This window comes from Borostomias antarcticus (genome assembly GCF_949987555.1).
Source record: "Borostomias antarcticus genome assembly, chromosome: 14".
NCBI lineage: Eukaryota > Metazoa > Chordata > Actinopteri > Stomiiformes > Stomiidae > Borostomias > Borostomias antarcticus.
The window spans coordinates 12,401,897-12,421,896 of record NC_140247.1 but is presented as its reverse complement, the minus strand read 5'-3'; the positions used below and the strand labels follow the sequence as shown (position 1 = coordinate 12,421,896).

The 20,000-nt window shown below is 51.8% G+C and overlaps 2 protein-coding genes across 2 annotated transcripts in view; one reads left to right on the top strand and one right to left on the bottom strand.

The window, feature by feature from the left end:
• ubald2 (UBA-like domain containing 2) overlaps nucleotides 1-277 on the top strand; it is a 10,382-nt gene extending 10,105 nt beyond the window's left edge. The window contains exon 3 of the mRNA XM_084449026.1: nucleotides 1-277. This exon is cut by the window's left edge and continues 90 nt beyond it. Within this exon, the coding sequence (XP_084305152.1) occupies nucleotides 1-270 (270 nt within the window). The 3' untranslated portion in view covers nucleotides 271-277.
• A 5,395-nt stretch (nucleotides 278-5,672) lies between these two features.
• Nucleotides 5,673-20,000, bottom strand: part of LOC311317388 (glutamine-rich protein 2) — a gene marked incomplete at both ends in the record, with an annotated part of 21,740 nt that continues 7,412 nt past the window's right edge. Inside the window, 14 exons of the mRNA XM_084448471.1 lie at nucleotides 5,673-5,824; nucleotides 6,013-6,132; nucleotides 8,934-9,039; nucleotides 9,120-9,297; nucleotides 10,551-10,652; nucleotides 10,875-10,940; nucleotides 11,415-11,533; nucleotides 12,055-12,219; nucleotides 13,617-13,691; nucleotides 14,242-14,364; nucleotides 14,662-14,892; nucleotides 16,139-16,224; nucleotides 17,115-17,454; nucleotides 17,833-17,934. Of these exons, the coding sequence (XP_084304597.1) occupies nucleotides 5,673-5,824; nucleotides 6,013-6,132; nucleotides 8,934-9,039; nucleotides 9,120-9,297; nucleotides 10,551-10,652; nucleotides 10,875-10,940; nucleotides 11,415-11,533; nucleotides 12,055-12,219; nucleotides 13,617-13,691; nucleotides 14,242-14,364; nucleotides 14,662-14,892; nucleotides 16,139-16,224; nucleotides 17,115-17,454; nucleotides 17,833-17,934 (1,965 nt within the window). The remainder of the gene's footprint in view (nucleotides 5,825-6,012; nucleotides 6,133-8,933; nucleotides 9,040-9,119; nucleotides 9,298-10,550; nucleotides 10,653-10,874; nucleotides 10,941-11,414; nucleotides 11,534-12,054; nucleotides 12,220-13,616; nucleotides 13,692-14,241; nucleotides 14,365-14,661; nucleotides 14,893-16,138; nucleotides 16,225-17,114; nucleotides 17,455-17,832; nucleotides 17,935-20,000) is intronic.

Below are 20,000 nucleotides of genomic sequence, written 5' to 3'. Positions count from 1 at the left end.
TCTGGCCCCTCCTCCTCCTCCTCGGGGGCAGTGTCGGGCCCCGCCCAGGTGTCCATGGCGTGCTCCCCGCCGGCGGCGGGCTTCTTCTGGGCGTCCTCCCCGCCCAGCCACCAGCCGGCCTGGCTGCCCCCCTCCTCGCCCACCGCCCACCACACACACCACCACCACTACCACCACCACATGCACCAGGCCCCCATGTGGCCCCCTGTGGCCCAGGCCGGGGGGCCCCAGCAGACCCCCGTCGTGTCGGCCCTCCGTGGCCAGAGATGAGACTCTACGCTCGGGGGGGGAGGGAGGGTGAAAGGCGGTGGGGGGGTGGGGGTAGTCTGGTGGTTCTGTTAGAGGGGGCGGGTTTGGGGAGGGAGGGAGAGAGGGAGGGAGGGAAGAATATAGGGTCTCTGAAGGCCCCCGGGGTGAAGAGAGAGACACTTGGTACTCTGTCGGTTTTTCTCGTCTTTTACTTCTTTCTTTTTTTTTTTCTTTTTTTTTTTTTAAATACGACGACGAACAATCTTGTCTCCGTCGGAGAGCCGCGTCTCTCCATGTCTCCGCGGCAACTCCACATTGCTGAGGAGAGAACCACTAGGAACAAACAGGAAGCAGGAAGTAACCAAACCTCGGAGTTACTGGGCCCCTAAAAGGATTGTGGAACACGCAGTTTTGTTTTTGGACATCAGCAGTGCAGGGTCTGGACCCAGCAGAGCACTTACCACAGGATAGGAGCCATGTGATCTGATAAAGTGCTTGGTCATTGGCCATTTATAGAAACTCTCCTCTCCCATTGGGTCAAACAACACCGTGTGACAGGAAGTCACTGCAATAACCAGCAGGCACGGACACTGAGACTGCCCCAACGCCATATCCCCATGGTTACGGTTACGCGCTCTCTACCCAAATTTGTTGCCACGGCAAAACTGTTTTGATGTTTCTCTCCATATAATCTAGTGGTGTGTGAGTATGTGTTTAGTGTGGACAAGAGTACAGATCATGGACAACACCAACACCACTGTAGCCTCACAGCCAAACATACTGTGTGTGTGTTCCAATGCTGAGTAAGGCCTCATCCACTGGCTGCAATGCATGTTCCTGTGTCCTGTGTGTGTGTGTGTGTGTGTGTGTGTGTGTGTGTGTGTGTGTGTGTGTGTGTGTGTATATACTGTATATACACGTGTGTGTGCATATTTCTGTTTGTGTGTGTGTGTGTGTGTGTAAGTGGACACTACAGGAGGGTTTAGAGTCAAGTCTGGAATGTAAACCTTTGCTAAAGAAGCGATTTGTTTTCTTAAAAGTGAAACCAGAATGTTGTTAAGTTTCAGTTGGTTTGAGCCCACAGCTAAATCTGCAATAATTTGACTTCTATTCTCATTCTAGCCATGCGGGAGGCATATTACATTTATATTGTATTATTAATATTTAGTTGTGTTTTTTTTTGTTTGTTATTACAACCTACTCTGTGGCTGTCAGAGAGATGGGACGTAGAGCAGGGATATGGATGACCTGTAGGCTTGGTGTCAAAAAGCCATGCTTTGGAGGGTCAGTTGAGAAGAAGATAGGTTTTTATTTTCCCTGCTTGTAGGTGTTTCGCAGTCGTCGTGTTACGGAGGGGAAGGAGGAGGGTGAAAGAGCGCGTCTGTTTTTCTTTTGTTTGGTGACGACGGCGCCGAACCGGTTTTTCACTCACGATTATGGGAACATCTTGACTCGATTGTAAATAAAGGCGCAGCCAAAACAAAGTGGGGGAAAAAAATTAAGAACTCGGTTATGCTGTTGAGATGCACGCACACACACACACACACACTAACATCTGATTAGCTAATGTTTTGACAGGGAAAGGGTGTGAGCCAGAGAAAGATATATGGAGGGATTGAAGGCTTGCAGGGAACAGGGAGGAGAGGGAGGTTAGGGGAGGGAGGGGTGGAGGAGAGGGTAGGTTAGGGGAGGGAGGGAGGCAGGAGGAGATGGGGGATGGGGGGGGGTAAGCTTGGTGAGGGCATCACAGTACATTTCCACACAACCTGTAGCAGCTTGACTGTTACTACCTGTTTTAATTGGATGGAAGAGGAGATGGCCTGCTGTAGGTTTTCCCCGATCGGATTGGATGGGAGAGGAAAGAGCCTATGTGTTCCCTGATCTGATTGGATGGTACGGGGGTGAGCCTGTGTTCTCTGATCTGATTGGCTGGTACGGGGGCGAGCCTGTGTTCTCTGATCTGATTGGATGGTACGGGGATGAGCCTGTGTGTTCTGAATGTCCTCTTTAAAGTATGGAAGAGGAACCTCTGCTGGGGCTCAGTAACTTGGAAGAACCTGTACTTTCTTTAGAAAAGAGGGTGATTAAAACAGGTAGATTTATTATGGATCTGAAATCAATACACAATTGTTGTTTTTCACATTATCAGGATGTCTCTTAGCAGCAGAGGGAGGAGAGAAGAAGAGAAAAGAGGCATGCGACCGGCGTGGTAGGTTCTACACAGAGAGAACCTGGAGGTCAAGTCTGGGAGGTGGGGGTGAGGAGGAGTGATAGATTGAAAGGATGTGGTTGAAGGAGAGAAGGAGCCAGGAGGTGGTGGAGGAGGTTTTCTGTTTGCCCAACAGAGGAGAGTCTTTGGGAGTGTTTCCTGGTGTGAGGATCACAGGGCTGCCCTGGTCTGTTATGGCAACACGGCTCACAGAGTGGGGTAATTATGGTCTGGTCTCCCACGGCGACGGGACCTGGGAGGCCGTTCACTATACCGCAGCAGGAGTGCTGGTTCTCTCTCTATCTCTCTCCCTCTCTCTCCCCCTCTCCCTCTTTCTCCCTCTGTCTCCCTCTTTCTCTCTCCCTCTCTCCCCCCTCCCCTCTCTCCCTTTCTCTCTTTCTCCCTCTCTCTTCCCCCTCCCCCCTCCCTCTCTCCCTCTCTCTCTCCCTCTTTCTCCCTCTCTCTCTCTCTGTATAATTCTACTTCTATCAGAAACAAAGGTGCTAATTAGCATCATTTAGCTTCTAGAACCATTTCACCAATAAACTAAAAGGAAACGTTCTTAGAGATCCTTAAAGAGTTGTTCAGTATCCCCCAGGTCGGTCAACCAAAGAACCCTTTTTTTCGGAGTGTATAGGATGTCGAAGACACAAAACCGATCCCACCTCAGCACTCCTACTCCGAGACAGGCCTTGATGTTTCAGGTATTTTATAAGCCTCTCCCCTAAGCCTCAAAGAATAGGACAAAGACACGCCAACCAAAATGTCTCCTCTGTGATATCTTTAAATTGGGTATCTTTTAATAATAGTTACCTGAAGACGAGCAGAAGAACCTTTTAATGAAAACTTCAATTGAACACCAGTCATTATAGATGTCTGGTAGAGAACTTCAAACACGCAGACAGACCTTCATACCTCATTGCTACACAAACATTCTCGGGCCCATCCCAGACCTGGGTGAAAGTACAAGGTTGAAATCTTTTCAGTTGCTTTAGAGTTTGATTGATTGGGTGTGTCAGGTAGGCGGGGTTTACATATTAGGGAACAGCCCAGACACGAACAATCGAGGACAGATAATGAATTGACATGATTTCAGATAGTATTTGGACCCAGGTCTGGGTCCATGTTACTCTGTCTGGCCCTCTGTGCTCATCTCCCTCCTCTGATTAAATATGTATTTATATGATTAATAAAAACAAGTTATGATCTGTAGCTGCTTGGCTTGTCCTGGGAGATCTGGGAGTTTCCTCTTGGAGGAGAACCAGAGAGATACAACTAGGGGCGATGGAACACATACACCAGTACATTAGACACACACACACAAGCACATTGTGTATTCAGAACTGTAGATGCCTCACCCAGCAAGTGGGCCATGTTACTGTTGATGTTCAGCTAGCCGAGCCAGACGACGACACGTCAGAGCTATTCACCACGGGGGTAGCTATTGTCTCGTTCTCCTCGGCAGCCTGTTCGGGGGTGAAGAACAGAGCAAACGGTCTTCTCCGAAACGCCGCACATCAGTTAAGAGCGGAAGGATGTGGTAAGCGCTGTGTGTGTGTTAAGTCAAAGTGTTGTTTCGGAAACTGGTATGTATTGGAACTGCGGTCTACAAGTAGTACAAATAGGCCTACGCCTTTACGTGACCTTGCTAGAGTGCTAGTGTGTGTGTGTGTGTGTGTGTGTGTGGGCGGCGGGGGGGGGGGGGGGGGGGGGGGGGGGGGGGGGGGGTCACAAAGGGGTAATTAAAAAACAAGCAATATAATTTATTTGCAGGCAACACAAGATATGACAACATCCATTTGCAGTCAGAAGTTCGCAATCACAACGTGGACATGTTTACAGAATGCATGGTGGTGCGTTCACCCCCTGGCTGCATATACAGAGTGTTGGATTCACATACATGAGTCACAAGGTTCTTGGGAAGCAAACCGGTCTATCACTAGACTTACCGCTCCGCACACGCCAACGCGGTTTAAGATGAACATCCTGGTTCATTACCGACAGGAAGTGAAACGCTAGTAGTAGTATGTGTACACGGGGCCTGGGAGTGACCTTGCTCCTCGCTTCCCTTTTGAGTTCAGCTTCTGGGAAACTCACTCACACTCTCTCTCTCTCTCTCTCTCTCTCTCTCTCTCTCTCTCTCTCTCTCTCTCTCTGACAAGTACACAATGTCCTTTCAAGTCAGTTAACTCACACATCCTACCTTCCCCATCACATAACGCTGACGGGACACTCCGCAGAAGTGCGCTATGCTACACCATGCCCCTGCTATGCTACGCTGATCTGAAATATGCTATCCCGTGTCACGCTAAACTATGCTATGCTACAATGCCAGGCACGGCTGTCTGCTTGCCAGGGGTATGCCTGTAAAGGGGACCCAGCGGACACGGTGACATTTGAAGGGAACGCCATCTGGGAGAGTTGACAACCCCCGGATGTTTTAACCCCCCCCTCCCCCAGCGTGGGTCGCAGGTGCAGCCAGAGGCCTCTACTGTTGTTGTCTCCGACCGCGGGAGTAACAGGACGTATGCTCAAAGCCCAAAGCAAGGGCGCTAACCTAAACCTAGTCTCTGGCATGTGCCTGTGAACTGGTTTTAAAGTCACTTCTCGGAGTAAATACTACCCGTCCTGCGTCCCTCGAGCCGCTAGCTTTTCGGCGGCGGCGCGCTAAAGCGGTGTTTATGACCGTCGCTCGTCCGTATGAGCGCTACGGACGAGCGACGCGGCGACACCAGCTGTTGTATACCAACATAGCTGTGGTTAACGGCGGCTGGCGGAAGCAAGAACCATGTGCTTCGACATGTGTTGCATGGATCTGGTTGCCATGTCATGGCACACATGTCCGGGACGATATTATAGAGTCCCTCTCAAAACAGATGCATGGTGTTGTGACCTATAAGGCAGGCCGTGCGCAAATTGGGTCAATGTAGTTTGGGTGAACTATCCCTTTAAGAGAACAATCAAAGGCAGGCTCGTTGATGACGGTCTAGCTACAGTAGCAGCAGCATTGATATTGGAATTCACATTCGCGGACCCCAGATCTCAACTCCCGTTCCTTTGAAGTTGATACAAAAATCCTTAAAAAAACGTTAATGTCTCCCCTTCCGTTACAGAAAGGACAGTCGGTACGCCGTCTGTGGCTGCTGCTGTAAACCGTTTTTTAATTCGTCTAAAATAAAGTAATACGGTAGAAAGAAGTGCTCTGCGGCGCCCCCTAGAGGGTGGTGACAGGCTGGTCCTCCGGCAGCTCCATGGGGGGTTGCAGGTCACCGGGGAGGTCGGCCTGGGAGGAGGCCTGGGCCAGGGGTCCTTGGGAGAGGCAGCCCAGGGAGGACACGGGCCGGTCCCGCACTGAACTGCTCGAGGCTGGAGGGGGGGGGGCAGAGTTTTGAAACTGAAAAGACGATTTCAAAACAAACATTCCATCCTTCAAACTGTCTCGGCGGTTGTATGTGACCCCCAGCTCTAGTGGGTAGAAGCTCCAGCGTGTGTGTGTGTGTGCGCGTGTGTTCGGGTATCAGCCTAGCTAGCGCGCACGTGTGTGTGTGTCCTACCTGAACGACTGCGCTGGGCCTTGGCACTCTGGGGTCTGACGGGGGTCCCGCGGCCGGTCTCTGTCCCACCGGACTTCTGGGACTGCGAGCGGACGACCTTGTCCTTGCTCTTACACATGCCTGCAATAACAAGAGTACATATCACGGCCCTGACCTAACACACACACACACACACACACAACAACAACAACACACTATGACCTTGACACACACAGATGCAGCACACACACATACTCTAAAATAACAACGGTCAGGCTCGAGGTCAAGTCTCGACCGGGAGGTTTAACGTCAGAATAGCCGGCGCGTGTTGTCCGATATCTACCTCCTCAAACCACAAACATCCTTTTATCTACCTCTGCAAACGGGGGTTTTGTTTGTTGTGTAACGATGTTTGTGTTGCCAAGCATTGTTTATAATGATGAGGTCAGTCAGGTTTGAGATCACTAGCTAGCAGAGAAATGTTCATCTCCTCACAAGAGCTGGGCCTGGAATGAAAAGAATAATCACGGAGAGACGGAGAGAGAAATAGAGAGAGAGAGAAGCTTCCGAATCTATCCGTTAGTTCTTTCAGCACGAAGACATTTCATGGGTAAAATGAACAGATGAGAGGAAGAGTGAGAGAGGAGAGAAGAGGATGGTGAGAGGAGAGAGACGGCCTCAGCTATGTGATGACAGAGGCAGTTTCCCCCGCGCCGACCGTAGCTATACCAGTCATACTGCTGCTCTTAGGAAACATGGGGTTCTTTCCTGTGTGGAACATTCGATCCCAGCAGACACACACACCCCCCCCCAAAAAAAACTTCCCGTCCCCACCCACCCTCTCTCTCTCTCTCTCTCTCTCTCTCTCTCTCTCTTCCCTGTGTCCTGCTCCCTAATCCTGGAACTCCACACAACTATTCCAACTCTCCTAAAATACTTCTCCCGTATACACCCTCCCTCCTGTCTCCTTCCCCTAAACTCCTCCCTCCCTCCCTCCTCATCTGTTCTTCCTAACCCTCTCGTCTCCTCTTCAAACGCTGACCCACAAACAAACAAACAAGCAAACACAAATGACATTCTTCCCTCCCCCCGTCCGCTGCCGTCTCGCACCCCCAACTTCACTCTCCCCTCTCTCTTCCTCCCTCCACCTCCCTCTCCTCCCATCCTCCTTCGGCCGCGTTCCATTCCCAAAAAGTCGCTCCCTGCTCCCTTTCATGTCCCCTCCCTCGCTCGCTCCCCCCCCTCCCAGATCTGAGAGAGCTAGGCGACCCGGCCTTGCTTCCTTCACCGCGTCCTGCCTGTCGCTCACACCCGTCCGCAGCCTGTCAGATCTGCGGAGGAGAAGTGGAGTGGGGAGGGAGGGAGGGAGGGAGCCGCTCTCTGGGATGGAACGCTGCCCAGGCTCTGAACACACAGTCCAAACCAGAGAGGGAGGAACTAAGGCAAGGGTAGCGAATGTACCCACACACACACACACACACACACACACAGCAGTACACACACGGCGTGGTGATGATGTGATCGTTTTAAGATGGATTGCGTAACAGCTCTGAGGCGGTAGAGGAGAGAGAGAGAAAGAGAGAGAGAGAGAGGTAGAGAGAAAGAGGGAGAGAGAGAGAAACAAAGAGAGAGAGAGAGAGTTTCAAATTCAGAAAATCCTTTATTGGCTAGTCCAAACCAGGCCAAACACAAGGCATTTATAAATGCATTACAAAGTGCAGAAAATCCATTGGGTCTGTTGGCACTGAACACTTTCACTGCCCCCTCCACACACACACACACACACACACACACACACACACGTGACAGCTGCCTACGGTATGCAGACATGATGACACACTCAACATGAAGTCACTTTCCAGGCAGATGGGTAACTTTATATCATCAGGCTTGTGGGAACAACACCTCTACTGCCCTAGAGAGACAGAAAGAGTGTGTGTGTGTGTGTGTGTGTGTGTGTGTGTGTGTGTGTGTGTGTTTGTGTTTGTTAAAAAGAGAGAGTGTGTGTGTGTCAGAGAGAGAGAGAAAGACAGAGACAGACAGACAGTGTTTGTGTGTCAGAGAGAGACAGAGAGAGACTGTGTGTGTGTGTGTGTGTGTGTGTGTGTGTGTGTGTGTGTGTGTGTGTGTGTGTGTGTGTGTGTGCCAGATAGAGAGAGAAAGAGGGAGAAAGAGAGAGTGTAAATGTATGCGTCAGAGACAGAGTACCTGGAGAGATGGTCAGTAGAGAGTACCTGAAGAGATGGTCAGTAGACAGAGTACCTGGAGAGATGGTCAGTAGAGAGAGTACCTGGAGAGATGGTCAGTAGAGAGAGTACCTGGAGAGATGGTCAGTAGAGAGAGTACCTGGAGAGATGGTCAGTAGAGAGAGAGTACCTGGAGAGATGGTCAGTAGAGAGAGAGAGTACCTGGAGAGATGGTCAGTAGAGAGAGTACCTGGAGAGATGGTCAGTAGAGAGAGAGAGTACCTGGAGAGATGGTCAGTAGAGAGAGAGAGTACCTGGAGAGATGGTCAGTAGAGAGAGAGTACCTGGAGAGATGGTCAGTAGAGAGAGTACCTGGAGAGATGGTCAGTAGAGAGAGTACCTGGAGAGATGGTCAGTAGAGAGAGTACCTGGAGAGATGGTCAGTAGAGAGAGAGAGTACCTGGAGAGATGGTCAGTAGAGAGAGTACCTGGAGAGATGGTCAGTAGAGAGAGTACCTGGAGAGATGGTCAGTAGAGAGAGAGTACCTGGAGAGATGGTCAGTAGAGAGAGAGTACCTGGAGAGATGGTCAGTAGAGAGAGTACCTGGAGAGATGGTCAGTAGAGAGAGAGAGTACCTGGAGAGATGGTCAGTAGAGAGAGTACCTGGAGAGATGGTCAGTAGAGAGAGAGAGTACCTGGAGAGATGGTCAGTAGAGAGAGAGTACCTGGAGAGATGGTCAGTAGAGAGAGAGTACCTGGAGAGATGGTCGGTAGTCTGGCGTCCACGGTCTTGATCGCCCGCGTGTTCAAGCGACCTTTGTAGATGTGACCGTCCAATCCCAAGATATCCACCTCCTCCGGCTGGCCAATCAGAACCACGACAGTCATTAGGTCACGCACGTTCATACATAAGTTTACGTCCGTCGGTCCGTCCGTCCTACCTGAACGCGCAGGGCGGAGCTGGGCGTGGGGGGCGGGGCTTCCTCCTCGGCCTGGACGAGGTGTGTGAAGGGCTGCGGGCGCGAGCAGCGTCGGCTGGGGTGGGTGAGGGTGTGGCTGCCCCCACAGCTACGGGACATGGCCAGGTAACTGTAGTCAGACATCTCTGGGATACGCTCGCTGGGGGGGGAGGAGAGAAGAGGAGGGGAGAGGAGAGAAGTGGACAGGAGAGGAGAGAAGTGGAGAGGAGAGAAGTGGACAGGAGAGGAGAGAAGAGGAGAGGACAGAAGAGGAGGGGAGAGGAGAGAAGTGGACAGGAGAGGAGAGAAGAGGAGAGGTGAGGAGAGTGGAATTTTTTAAGATAAGATGAAATAAAAATAAAAAAAAACACAAAAAGAATATTCTGTAATCCTACAGTACCTGTCCCTGCCTGTCTCCATCCTCCCTCCCTCTCTCCCTCCCTCCCTCCTCCCCGGTCTCTCCCCCCTGTCTCTCCCCCCTGTCTCTCCCCCCTGTCTCTCCCTGTCCCCTGACTCACTGCTTGGGCAAGCTCTGGCTCGACCTCTGCAGGGGGCCCAGAATGGGCGGGTAGCGCGAGGGCCCGATCTCCCGCAGCAGCGCCCTCTGGCTGTAGGGGCGCATCATGCCGCCCAGCTGGCTCTGCACCCGCTCTATCTGGCGGCACATCAGGGTGTGGATCTGCCGCGCCTGCGCCAGGCTCCGCTCGCAGCTCGCCGCCTCAAAGTGTCCCTGGTTGGTCCCTGCTCTGAGGCTTGGGGCGGGGCGGGGCGGGGGGGGGGGCACAGCTGGCTAGTACCACGCTGGGAACTAACTGTTCCAACTTACTGTTCTAACCTAACAGCAAACACTTGGGAATCATTCTACGCTATAACAATGATATTAATAACCATTACTAACAACATTATTCTTATTATTCTTATTATTCTTATTATTCTTATTATTATGATAACGATCGACTATTACTCAGGGAAGTTCTCTGACTGTTTGCACGAGGGTGATGATTTAGAATCACATTAGATTATATGAATCTGGCGCCCTCTGCTGGTACAGTTATGTAACAGTGACACGGTTCAGAGAAAAGTAATGACAGATTCTATCTCTACCTGCATCTGTATCTCTAACTCTCTGTCTCTACCTTTCTATATCTCTACCTCTCTCTCTACCTCTAACTCTCTCTCTACATCTATCTATTTATCTCTCTCTCCACCTCTCTCTCTACCTCTATCTCTCTCTCTAACTCCATCTCTCTCTATCTCTACCTCTATCTCTACCTCTCTACCTCTATCTCTAACTATCTCTCTCTACCTCTATCTCTCTATCTCTACCTCTATCTCTCTCTATCTCTCTCTACCTCTATCTCTCTCTACCTCTATCTCTCCATCTGCGTCTCTGTGTGGGGCGGGCGCTCTCACCTGCGGCAGTGCTGGCGGACCTGCTCCAGCTCGTAGACGGTGTAGGGCCGGTTGGACCGGTGAGAGGGGAGCCCGGGGTTGGAGGGCATGGTCACCAGGTGCCTGCGGAGGGCGACAGAGAGCAATAAAGAGTGCGTGGAAGAGATGGAGCGAGAGAGCATCAGGGAGGGAGGGGTGGAGAAAGAGAGAAAACGAAAGATGGACAGAGAAAGGAGAGAGGGAGAGAAAGAAAAGCAGACATTTGTAATGTAATAGCGCGTCGTTATCGCGACGGCGTTATAGAGAGTATGTATGTAGTATGTATGTAGACGACGGCAGACGTACGATCCAGGGGTCAACATGTCCACCGGCCGGTCACAGGAGATACAGTGGAACCTGGCCACTAGCTGTCTATGAGAGGGCAGGAGAGATAGACACACACATTGATCATCTTGTTAACAGCTATTGGAGGAAGAGAGGGATAATAATTTAACAGATAGATCCACAGAGAGAGCCTGACCCCTGACCCCACCCCGGCGGGGGGTCCCCTACAGTACTTCCTGATTCCCTGACCCCTGACCTGGCTGGGGGTCACCTACTTCCTGACGTCCTGACCCTGCCCTGGCTAGGGGTCGGCTACTTCCTGACGCCCTGCCCCTGCCCTGGCTAGGGGCCGGCTACTTCCTGATGTGTGTTCCCTGGCCCTGCTTTGGCTGGGGGGTCACCTACATCCTAGTCTCTCTCCAGACTCAAATATTACGTTGAATCGCTGCGCTCCGCATCCTACATAATAGAGTCTGTGTCACTTCGCTGGTTTCCTGAGGGCGTATCGACGGGTCAAAGTGTATCAGCTGTAAAAATGGGTCTGGCGTTGAGACCGCCTACTTCCTGATGCCGGCGGCGTCGTCCTGCTCGGGGGCGGGCTGGGCCTGCAGCTGCTTCCGGATCCCCTTCCAGCGCTCCTCCAGCTGCTTCTTCACCGACTCCAGCTCAATGCGGTTAAGCTGAGCATCCAATCACAACAGAGGACACGGGGGAAGCAGAACCAATCAGGACAGAGGACACAGGGGTAGCAGAACCAATCTGAACAGAGGACACGGGGGGAAGCAGAACCAATCAGGACAGAGGACACGGAGGGAAGCAGAACCAATCAGGACAGAGGACACAGGGGAATCAGAACCAATCAGAACAGAGGACACGGGGGGTAGCAGAACCAATCAGAACAGAGGACGCAGGAGAACCATAACAGAATATAACAGAGACCTCTCACTCAGACCATGTCTTATAATGTGGACAAGGACACTACATTCGAAAACAGTAGTTCTCTTCCTAATAAGCTCTCTAAAGTCACTAAGTAGGCTGGTAAGGAAGTATGAGCATTGTAATTAGCCTAGGTTAGTAACTATATCCACATACGCTCAGTAGTACGCAAGCAAGTAAGTATGCTAAGTATAAAACGCAAGTAATAAGCGAGCAAGCAAGTAGCTTTCTGAGTGAAGGAGTTGGTGCGTTTCTTGCTCCCCACCTTGCACTCCATCTCTGTGGAGATCTTCTCCACCACCTTGTGCCAGTCCTGCTCCTGACCGGAGATCCTGCTGAGCAGCTCCTGGAACATGGTGTTGAGCTGCTCCGTCATGGAGTCAAACTGCATCCGGCTCACCTTGGTCTCCAACGCACGCTTGTCAGCCTTCTACAGGCGGGGGGAGGAGGAGGAGGAGGAGGGGAGAGGGGGAGGAGGACAAGGACGAGAGGTGTCAGGTCAATGACAGCATTGTTGTGGGCTTGTTGGGGCTGGATGAAGCCTGTATGGACTTGTTAGGGATTACCACACACACACACACACACACGCAGGCACGTGCGTGTGTAAACTCGTATGGGCTTGTGTTGGCTTGACGGGCCAAGCTGAAGCCGTGTACGAGCTTAGAACAGGTTTGGCTTCAGCATGTTGGGATTTGCAGGAAACCCTTCCAGACCTGTGTGGACTTGTAAGAGCTTGTCTACCCTGGAGACTAACACAATATGAACCTACAGTTCACCTGGGGCCAAACACACTACGCTCACCATGAGCTAGCTACTATATACCTTACATACCTTACTACATACCTTACCCAAATAATACATACCTTACCCAAATAATACATACCTTATCCAAATACTACATACCTTACCCAAATACTACATACCTTACCCAAATACTACATACCTTACCCAAATACTACATACCTTACCCAAATACTACATACCTTACCCAAATACTACATACCTTACCCAAATACTACATATCTTACACATATACTACATATCTTACACCTGTATCCTACTAAGTGCAGTATAGACCTTTCCTATTCAGGCGGCAAGTTCCGCTCCCCCTAGTTACTGTTGCTATGCCCCACAAGCTTTGGCATGCTACTAAAATGTCCACTGAATGGCACATACCTGATAATTCTCTCAAGGATTCCTGACAATATATGGCTGTGTGTTATTTGCCAAATGCCACTACTTTGTCACTACTTTGTCTAAGAGAGTTCTACAGAAAGGGTTGAACTATTTAACACAAGGAAATATTCATGAGATTTGGATTTCGGACAGAGCAGTTGACAACATACACAGTTGATGCTAGTTGCTGGCAATCTATGCGGAAGGCACAGACGCCTCACAAACTCCAGATTGAAATTCATCAGGACAAAATCGTGGGGGCTTACTACACATGTAAAGCAGGGTGAGTAAGTTAGTGGCATCCATTCTTAGAAAATAAGCCTGTGAGAATGATCTGCTAACTGCTAGCTACGGGCTAATTAGCTACTGTACATCAAGCACCTAATGTGTGGAGGGAGGTGTGGAGTATCGTACAGCTTGTTTTCTTATAACATTATGGTACAGCAGCCTGCAGGCCGGTTTTCTGTATGTTTTAAGAACCATTTTCTTCAAACTAATGTCCCATCTATGAACACAACACGGGACAAGCTTTGTTTGTGGGACATCAGAGGCGTGGTCTTAAGAAATCAAGCAACCTTATTGGTTATTATTCTCCGCGTGATTGACAGGTCAGAAAGGCCTATTGCGAGTGGCCGAGCCGAAGTCACTTACGATCTCTATCTCCATCTCCACCAGCTCTTTGTCAGCCTTCTTCTCGCGAAGCTCCTCCATGGACTTGTACAGGTGCTGTGGAGGAACGTGGTCGTCATCGTCATCATCATCATCATCGTCATCTTCATCATCACCACCATCATCATCATCATCATGGTCGTCAATACCACCATCAACATCACCATCAACATCATCATCGTCATCATCATCATCCACATCATCATCATCACCATTATATCATCATCATCGACTTCTATGCCAGCAGTTTGATCATCGCCTCCCCCAGTTTGAGACACTCTCCTCCCACTGCCCACCCTAGTCTGTCCCCCCCTCCCATGGGTCCTCACCCCCGGGTCGTCACCCCCGCGCCCACTCACACCCCTGGCACCTCCCCAGGGACACTCACACCCCCGCCCCCCCCCCCCTCCCCTAGAACCCCCCAGGGACACTCACACCCCCGCCCCCCCCCCCCTCCCCTGGAACCCCCCAGGGACACTCACACCCCCGCCCCCCCCCCCCTCCCCTAGAACCCCCCAGGGACACTCACACCCCCGCCCCCCCCCCCCTCCCCTGGAACCCCCCAGGGACACTCTCACCCCCGGCCCCCCCCCCCAGGGAGACTCACGTCGATGTGGCTCTGTTTCTGGCTGTGCTCGTCCATCAGGAGGTTGGCCGTGCCGTGGAGCTTCTCGCAGTCTGCCTGCAGCTGAAGGATGGCCCCCTGCACGTTGCTCATCAGCTCCGAGCTCTGACACACACACACACGCACACACACACGCACACACACACGCACAATCATCAGTTAGCTACCCATCACCTCCTTCCTAAACCCTAACCTAGACTGTAATCTGTAAACTAAACCGTATCCTAGACCATAATCTGTAAACTAAACCGTAACCTCGACCATAATCTGTCAACTAAACCGTAACCTCGACCATAATCTGTCAACTAAACCGTAACCTAGACTGTAATCTGGGCTAATCTGGGCTAATCTAAGACTTGCTACCTCTCCGCCTGTCCTGCCTCCTGCTCCTCCCTGCCTCACGAAGCCGCTGACCAGCCCCTGCAGCTTCTCGTAGCGCTGGAACAGCTGGCTGACCTTCCTGCTGACGTCCACCGAGCAGGAGGGGCACGCCGCCGGGCCCTCTGGCGCCGGCGCCGCCGGGGCCTCGCCCTGGTCCAGGCTCCCCTCGGACCCCTGCTGATGCAGGCTGCTGGAGAGCAGCGAGGAGGAGGACGCCATCGTGTCCTCCAGCGTCCCTCGCAGGCTGTCCAGCTGGGACGGCGAGAGAGAGGGGACAAGGGTGAAGGGGCCGGCGGACCGCCGAGACACTAGGGGGCGCTGTGAGGTGGGATAGTCTGGTGGATGTACTGCTTGGTGGAGGGGCTGCTTTCAAACACTCTGTACGAGTGTACAAGACACTGACGTGTTCAGATGTTTGTCTATTGGATTTTGTCAATTGTCTGTTTGTTCATGTCTGTCTAACAAAACTGTATCAGTCTGTCTGTCTACATGCCTGTCTGTCTGCCTGTCTGTCTGTCTGTCTGTCTGTCTGTCTCCCTGTCTGTCTGTCTGTCTGTCTCCCTGTCTGTCTGTCTGTCTGCCTGTCTGTCTGTCTCCCTGCCTGCCTGTCTGCCTGTCTGTCTGTCTCCCTGCCTGCCTGTCTGTCTGTCTGTCTGTCTACATGCCTGTCTGTCTGTCTCCCTGCCTGCCTGTCTGTCTGTCTACATGCCTGCCTGTCTCCCTGTCTCCCTGTCTGTCTGTCTCCCTGCCTGTCTGACCTGGTCCTGTAGTGAGTCTTTCTTTCTCTGCTGCTCAGCCTTGGCTGCTGCCTCGTTCTCCTTCAGCAGCTGTACCTCCTCATCCAGCTTCTGCACTGAGTTCCTGAACACACACACACACACACACAACCATGGTGGGACGGGTAGACATTTGGGATTAGCAAGCGGGTGGCCCTGGGTTCGATCGCCATTAGATATTCACACCCAACTACCCGTACATGTATACAACCTTGGTCTTGCTTCGTTTACATCAAGTAAGAGTGGGTACTGTCTTCCTGTGTGTGTGTGTGTGTGTGTGTGGGGGGGTTGTTTACCTGAGGTAAGCTATCTGCCTCCTGAGCAGGGCGGAGTCGTGGGACACTGTCTCCTGGCTGTCCTCCCTGTCTGATGAGCCTGTCTCAGAGCTCCTGCCTGTCCCTGTCTCTGTCCCTATCTGACCCAGGACCAGCGCTTCCAGCTCACCCAGCTGACACACACGCGCGCACACACGCACGCACGCACGCACGCACACACACACACACACACACACACACACACACACACACACACACACACACACACGCCACGCACGCATGCACACACACACATACACACGCACACGAGGGCATCCATCATCAACATCAGGACATCATGGAGCCATGTGCAGGGTGTGTGTGTGTGTGTACGGTGTGTGTGTGTGTGTACGGTGTGTGTGTGTGTGTGTGTGTGTGCATATGTGTGTGTGTGTGTGTGTGTCTCACCTTTTCTCTTTCGATCATCAGGCTGTCTACCAGGGTTTTCAGGTGGTTGATCTGCTCCATCAGGTTCTTAGGTATGTCGCTGTCACCTGTAACACACGCCACACACACGCCACAACACTCAGCTGCTACGCACACGCATGTAGCGGTGGCGGTTCGGAACCACACTCTTGTGATGACCATACTTAGTAGATAGAGATGGTAGATATTCAGGGTTCAAGGTTCAAAGTGTTTCAAATATGTTTTTGTCTTATGTGTATATAATAATATACTAGCTCTGTATGCTAACTAACTCGATAGCTACCCAAGACTTTAACTAGCTCACCCATCTAACTAGTCAAGTTGGAACTTGCTCAGTCATCTAATTAACATATTTAACTAACTCCCCCATCTAACTGACCAAGTTGTAAATAACTCACCCATCTAACTGACCAGGTTCTAACTAACTCACCCATCTAACTGACCAGGCTCTAACTAACTCACCCATCTAACTGACCAGGTTCTAACTAGCTCACCCATCTAACTGACCAAGTTCTAACTAGCTCACCCATCTAACTGACCAGGTCCTAACTAGCTCACCCATCTAACTGACCAGGTCCTAACTAGCTCACCCATCTACCTGACCAGGTTTTAACTAGCTCAACCATCTACCTGACCAGGTTCTAACACCACCATCTAACTGACCAGGTTCTAACTAGCTCACCCATCTAACTGACCAGGTTCTAACTAGCTCAACCATCTACCTGACCAGGTTCTAACACCCCCATCTAACTGACCATGTCCTAACTAGCTCACCCATCTACCTGACCAGGTCCTAACTAGCTCACCCATCTAACTGACCAGGTTCTAACTCACCCATCTACCTGACCAGGTCCTAACTAGCTCACCCATCTAACTGACCAGGTTCTAACTCACCCATCTAACTGACCATGTCCTAACTAGCTCACCCATCTACCTGACCAGGTCCTAACTAGCTCACCCATGTCAGTGAGCTGCTCCCTGAGGTGCTGCAGCTGGGCCTGGTCCGCCTTGCCGACCTCCAGCCTCTCCACCCGGACCTGCAGGCCCTCCTGCCGCTCCGCCAGCCTCCCCACCTCCCTCAGGGCCTGCACCGCCTCCGGGTAGCACTCCGCCCCACTGGCCACCCTGGAGAGGGGCCTGCCGCTCGGCCTCAGGGCCTCGTCGGAGAGGGGGGCCTGGGGCAGAGCTGCCCTGCGCTGGGGGGGCGTCCCTGGGGGAGCGGAGCCCAGGGTGAGAGGAGTGGCGGGGGTGGGGGGCGCCGCCAATGGGGCGGGGCTGGGGGTGGAGTCCCTGAACTCCTGGGGAGCAGGAGGGGGAAGAGGAGGAGATTGATAACGTGTTAGCTGTTAGCTCGGCCACAGTGAGAGGCAGGGAGATCCGTTAGAGAGAGAGAGAGAGAGAGAGAGAGACAGAGAGAGAGAGAGAGACAGACAGAGAGACACTGAGTGAGAGAGACAGAGAGAGAGAGAGACAGAGGGGGGGGAGGGAGGGAGCGTGAAATAGAGAGGTAGAGTAAGGGATCGGGAGGGCAGGTATAGGTAGAGAGAGGGAGGTGAAGAGGCAGAGAGAGGGAGTGAAAAGAGGCAGAGAGAGGGAGGTGAAGAGAGGCAGAGAGAGGGAGGTGAAGAGAGGTAGAGAGAAGGAGGGCGTGGGGAGGAGCCAGAACCAGGAAGTACCACCTGCAGCTTCTTCCTCTCGCTGACCAGGGTGGACTGCATGATCTCCCAGGTGACACACTGGCTCAGCTGCTCCGGGTTCGGGTACTGACCCACCCTCTCCTCCAGGTGTTTCTGGGACAGAGGGAGGGGGAGGGAGTTTACTAATTCGCAAAAAGTGAAAAACAAAGTGCTAAAAGACAAAAGGTGAGGTTGGAAGGCCAAGAGGCTTTATGTGAAAGAGAGAGAGAGAGAGAGATAACAAACGCATGATCATGGGGATGGGTGGGGGGATGAACAGCCATGGGACTTGAAACTTGGTCTCCTTTGTGAGTAGGACACATTTAAAATGCCCATCTCTTCGTCTGTCCATAATATTTCCCATTAAGTCTTGAAAACAGCTGTTTAGGAACTTTCTACTTTCCAAATTGGCGGTCTCAAAATAATCACATTTTGTTTTAAAACAACTGCTTAAAACCGTCTGGGCTGTATGTGAACCTGGCTTGAAGCCTAAACATTAGACCAGGGGGGTGCATGGTCACCAAACCACCTCTATCCATCTTTGGTGCGTAACAGTTACATCTCCAACTCACCGCTGCAGTCTCCAGCTCATCCACACGGTGGCAGCACTGCTCCACCTCCTTCATCCTGTCTGTCAGCTCTCCTATGTTTATCTACAGACAGACAGACAGACAGACAGACAGACAGACAGACAGACAGACAGACAGGCAGACAGACAGACAGACACACACACACACACAGACAGAAGGACAGGAAGACAGACAGACAGACAGGCAGGCAGGCAAGCAGACAGACAGACAGACAGACAGACAGACAGACAGACAGGCAGGCAGGCAGGCAGGCAGGCAGGCAAGCAAGCAGGCAGACAGACACACACACACACAGAAGGACAGGAAGACAGACAGGTAGATAGACAGGCAGACAGACAGACAGACAGATTGAAAGACGGACAGGCAAAGAGTGATACAACATTATTATAGCAGATGGAACCAGATCCGTAGTATGATCCCTATTGTCCTCCCATCTCTAGTGTGTGTGTGTGCGTGCGTGTGTGTGTGTGTGTGTGTGTGGATGAGTGACAGGCGAGGGTTCAGTGATGCTGCTGCCCTCTGGGTGACTCTATGCACCCTGGAGAGGATTATAGAGGGAGGAGAGAGAGAGAGGGAGAGAGAGAGAGGGAGGGAGTGAGAGAGGGAGGGAGGAAACAAGCCCCCTACAGACTGAGGATTAGGGGTGAGGAGGGGGGGGCATGAGAGAGGGAGAGAGATGGGGAGGGAGGGAGATAAATCGCTTTCTACTGTAAATCTATTCCTCTATCCTCTATTCCACCTCTGTGTGAGGGAAAGTGAGACGGGCCAGTCGAGAGAGGGAGAAAGAGATGGAGAGAGGGATGGAGGGAGGGGGATGGAAAGAGAGAGAGGTGGAGGGAGGGAGAGAGAGATGGAGGGAGAGAGAGAGAGATGGAAAGGAGAGATGGAGGGAACGAGAGTTGGAGAGAGAGAGATGGGATGTAGGGAGGGAGGGTTTCCCTGTGACCCATGGGCCCTAGCACAGACAGAGGGATGGTGAGAGAGAAGAGAGGGTTGCCATGAACTGTCAGTAACCCCCCCTTAATGCTGAGCAATTATATCAGGGTTGCCAGCGTTTATCCTGGCAGAAGACCTGGGTTAGATACAGGGATCAGGTAGCCTACAGGTAGCTGAATATTCACAATACTAGTATTACTTTGAAATGATCAAGTATTTCAAACAACTTCAGGTGCATTTGATTCATTTCTGAGTTTGCAGACTGTTCAGGACTTGTCCACGGTTAACCTTCGTACGAGCTACTGTTCCGGGTCAGGGGATGTGTCAGTGTTTTGTTTGTGCTAAATCAAGCGTACCTAATTACTCATAACTGGTACAGGACCACTGGATTTCATTCTAGGTGTGTTTTACTGTGGCGCTGCGGCCTCATGCAGTTGCTTTTGCAAGTTAAAGAGAAATGGAGAGAGGGAGAGAGAGATCTACGAAGGAGAGATGTAGGGAGGAGAGAGATGTAGGGAGAGAGAGATGTAGGGAGAGAGAGATGTAGGGAGAGAGAGAGAGATGTAGGGAGAGAGAGATGTAGGGAGAGAGATGTAGGGAGAGGGAGAGATGTAGGGAGAGAGAGAGATGTAGGGAGAGAGA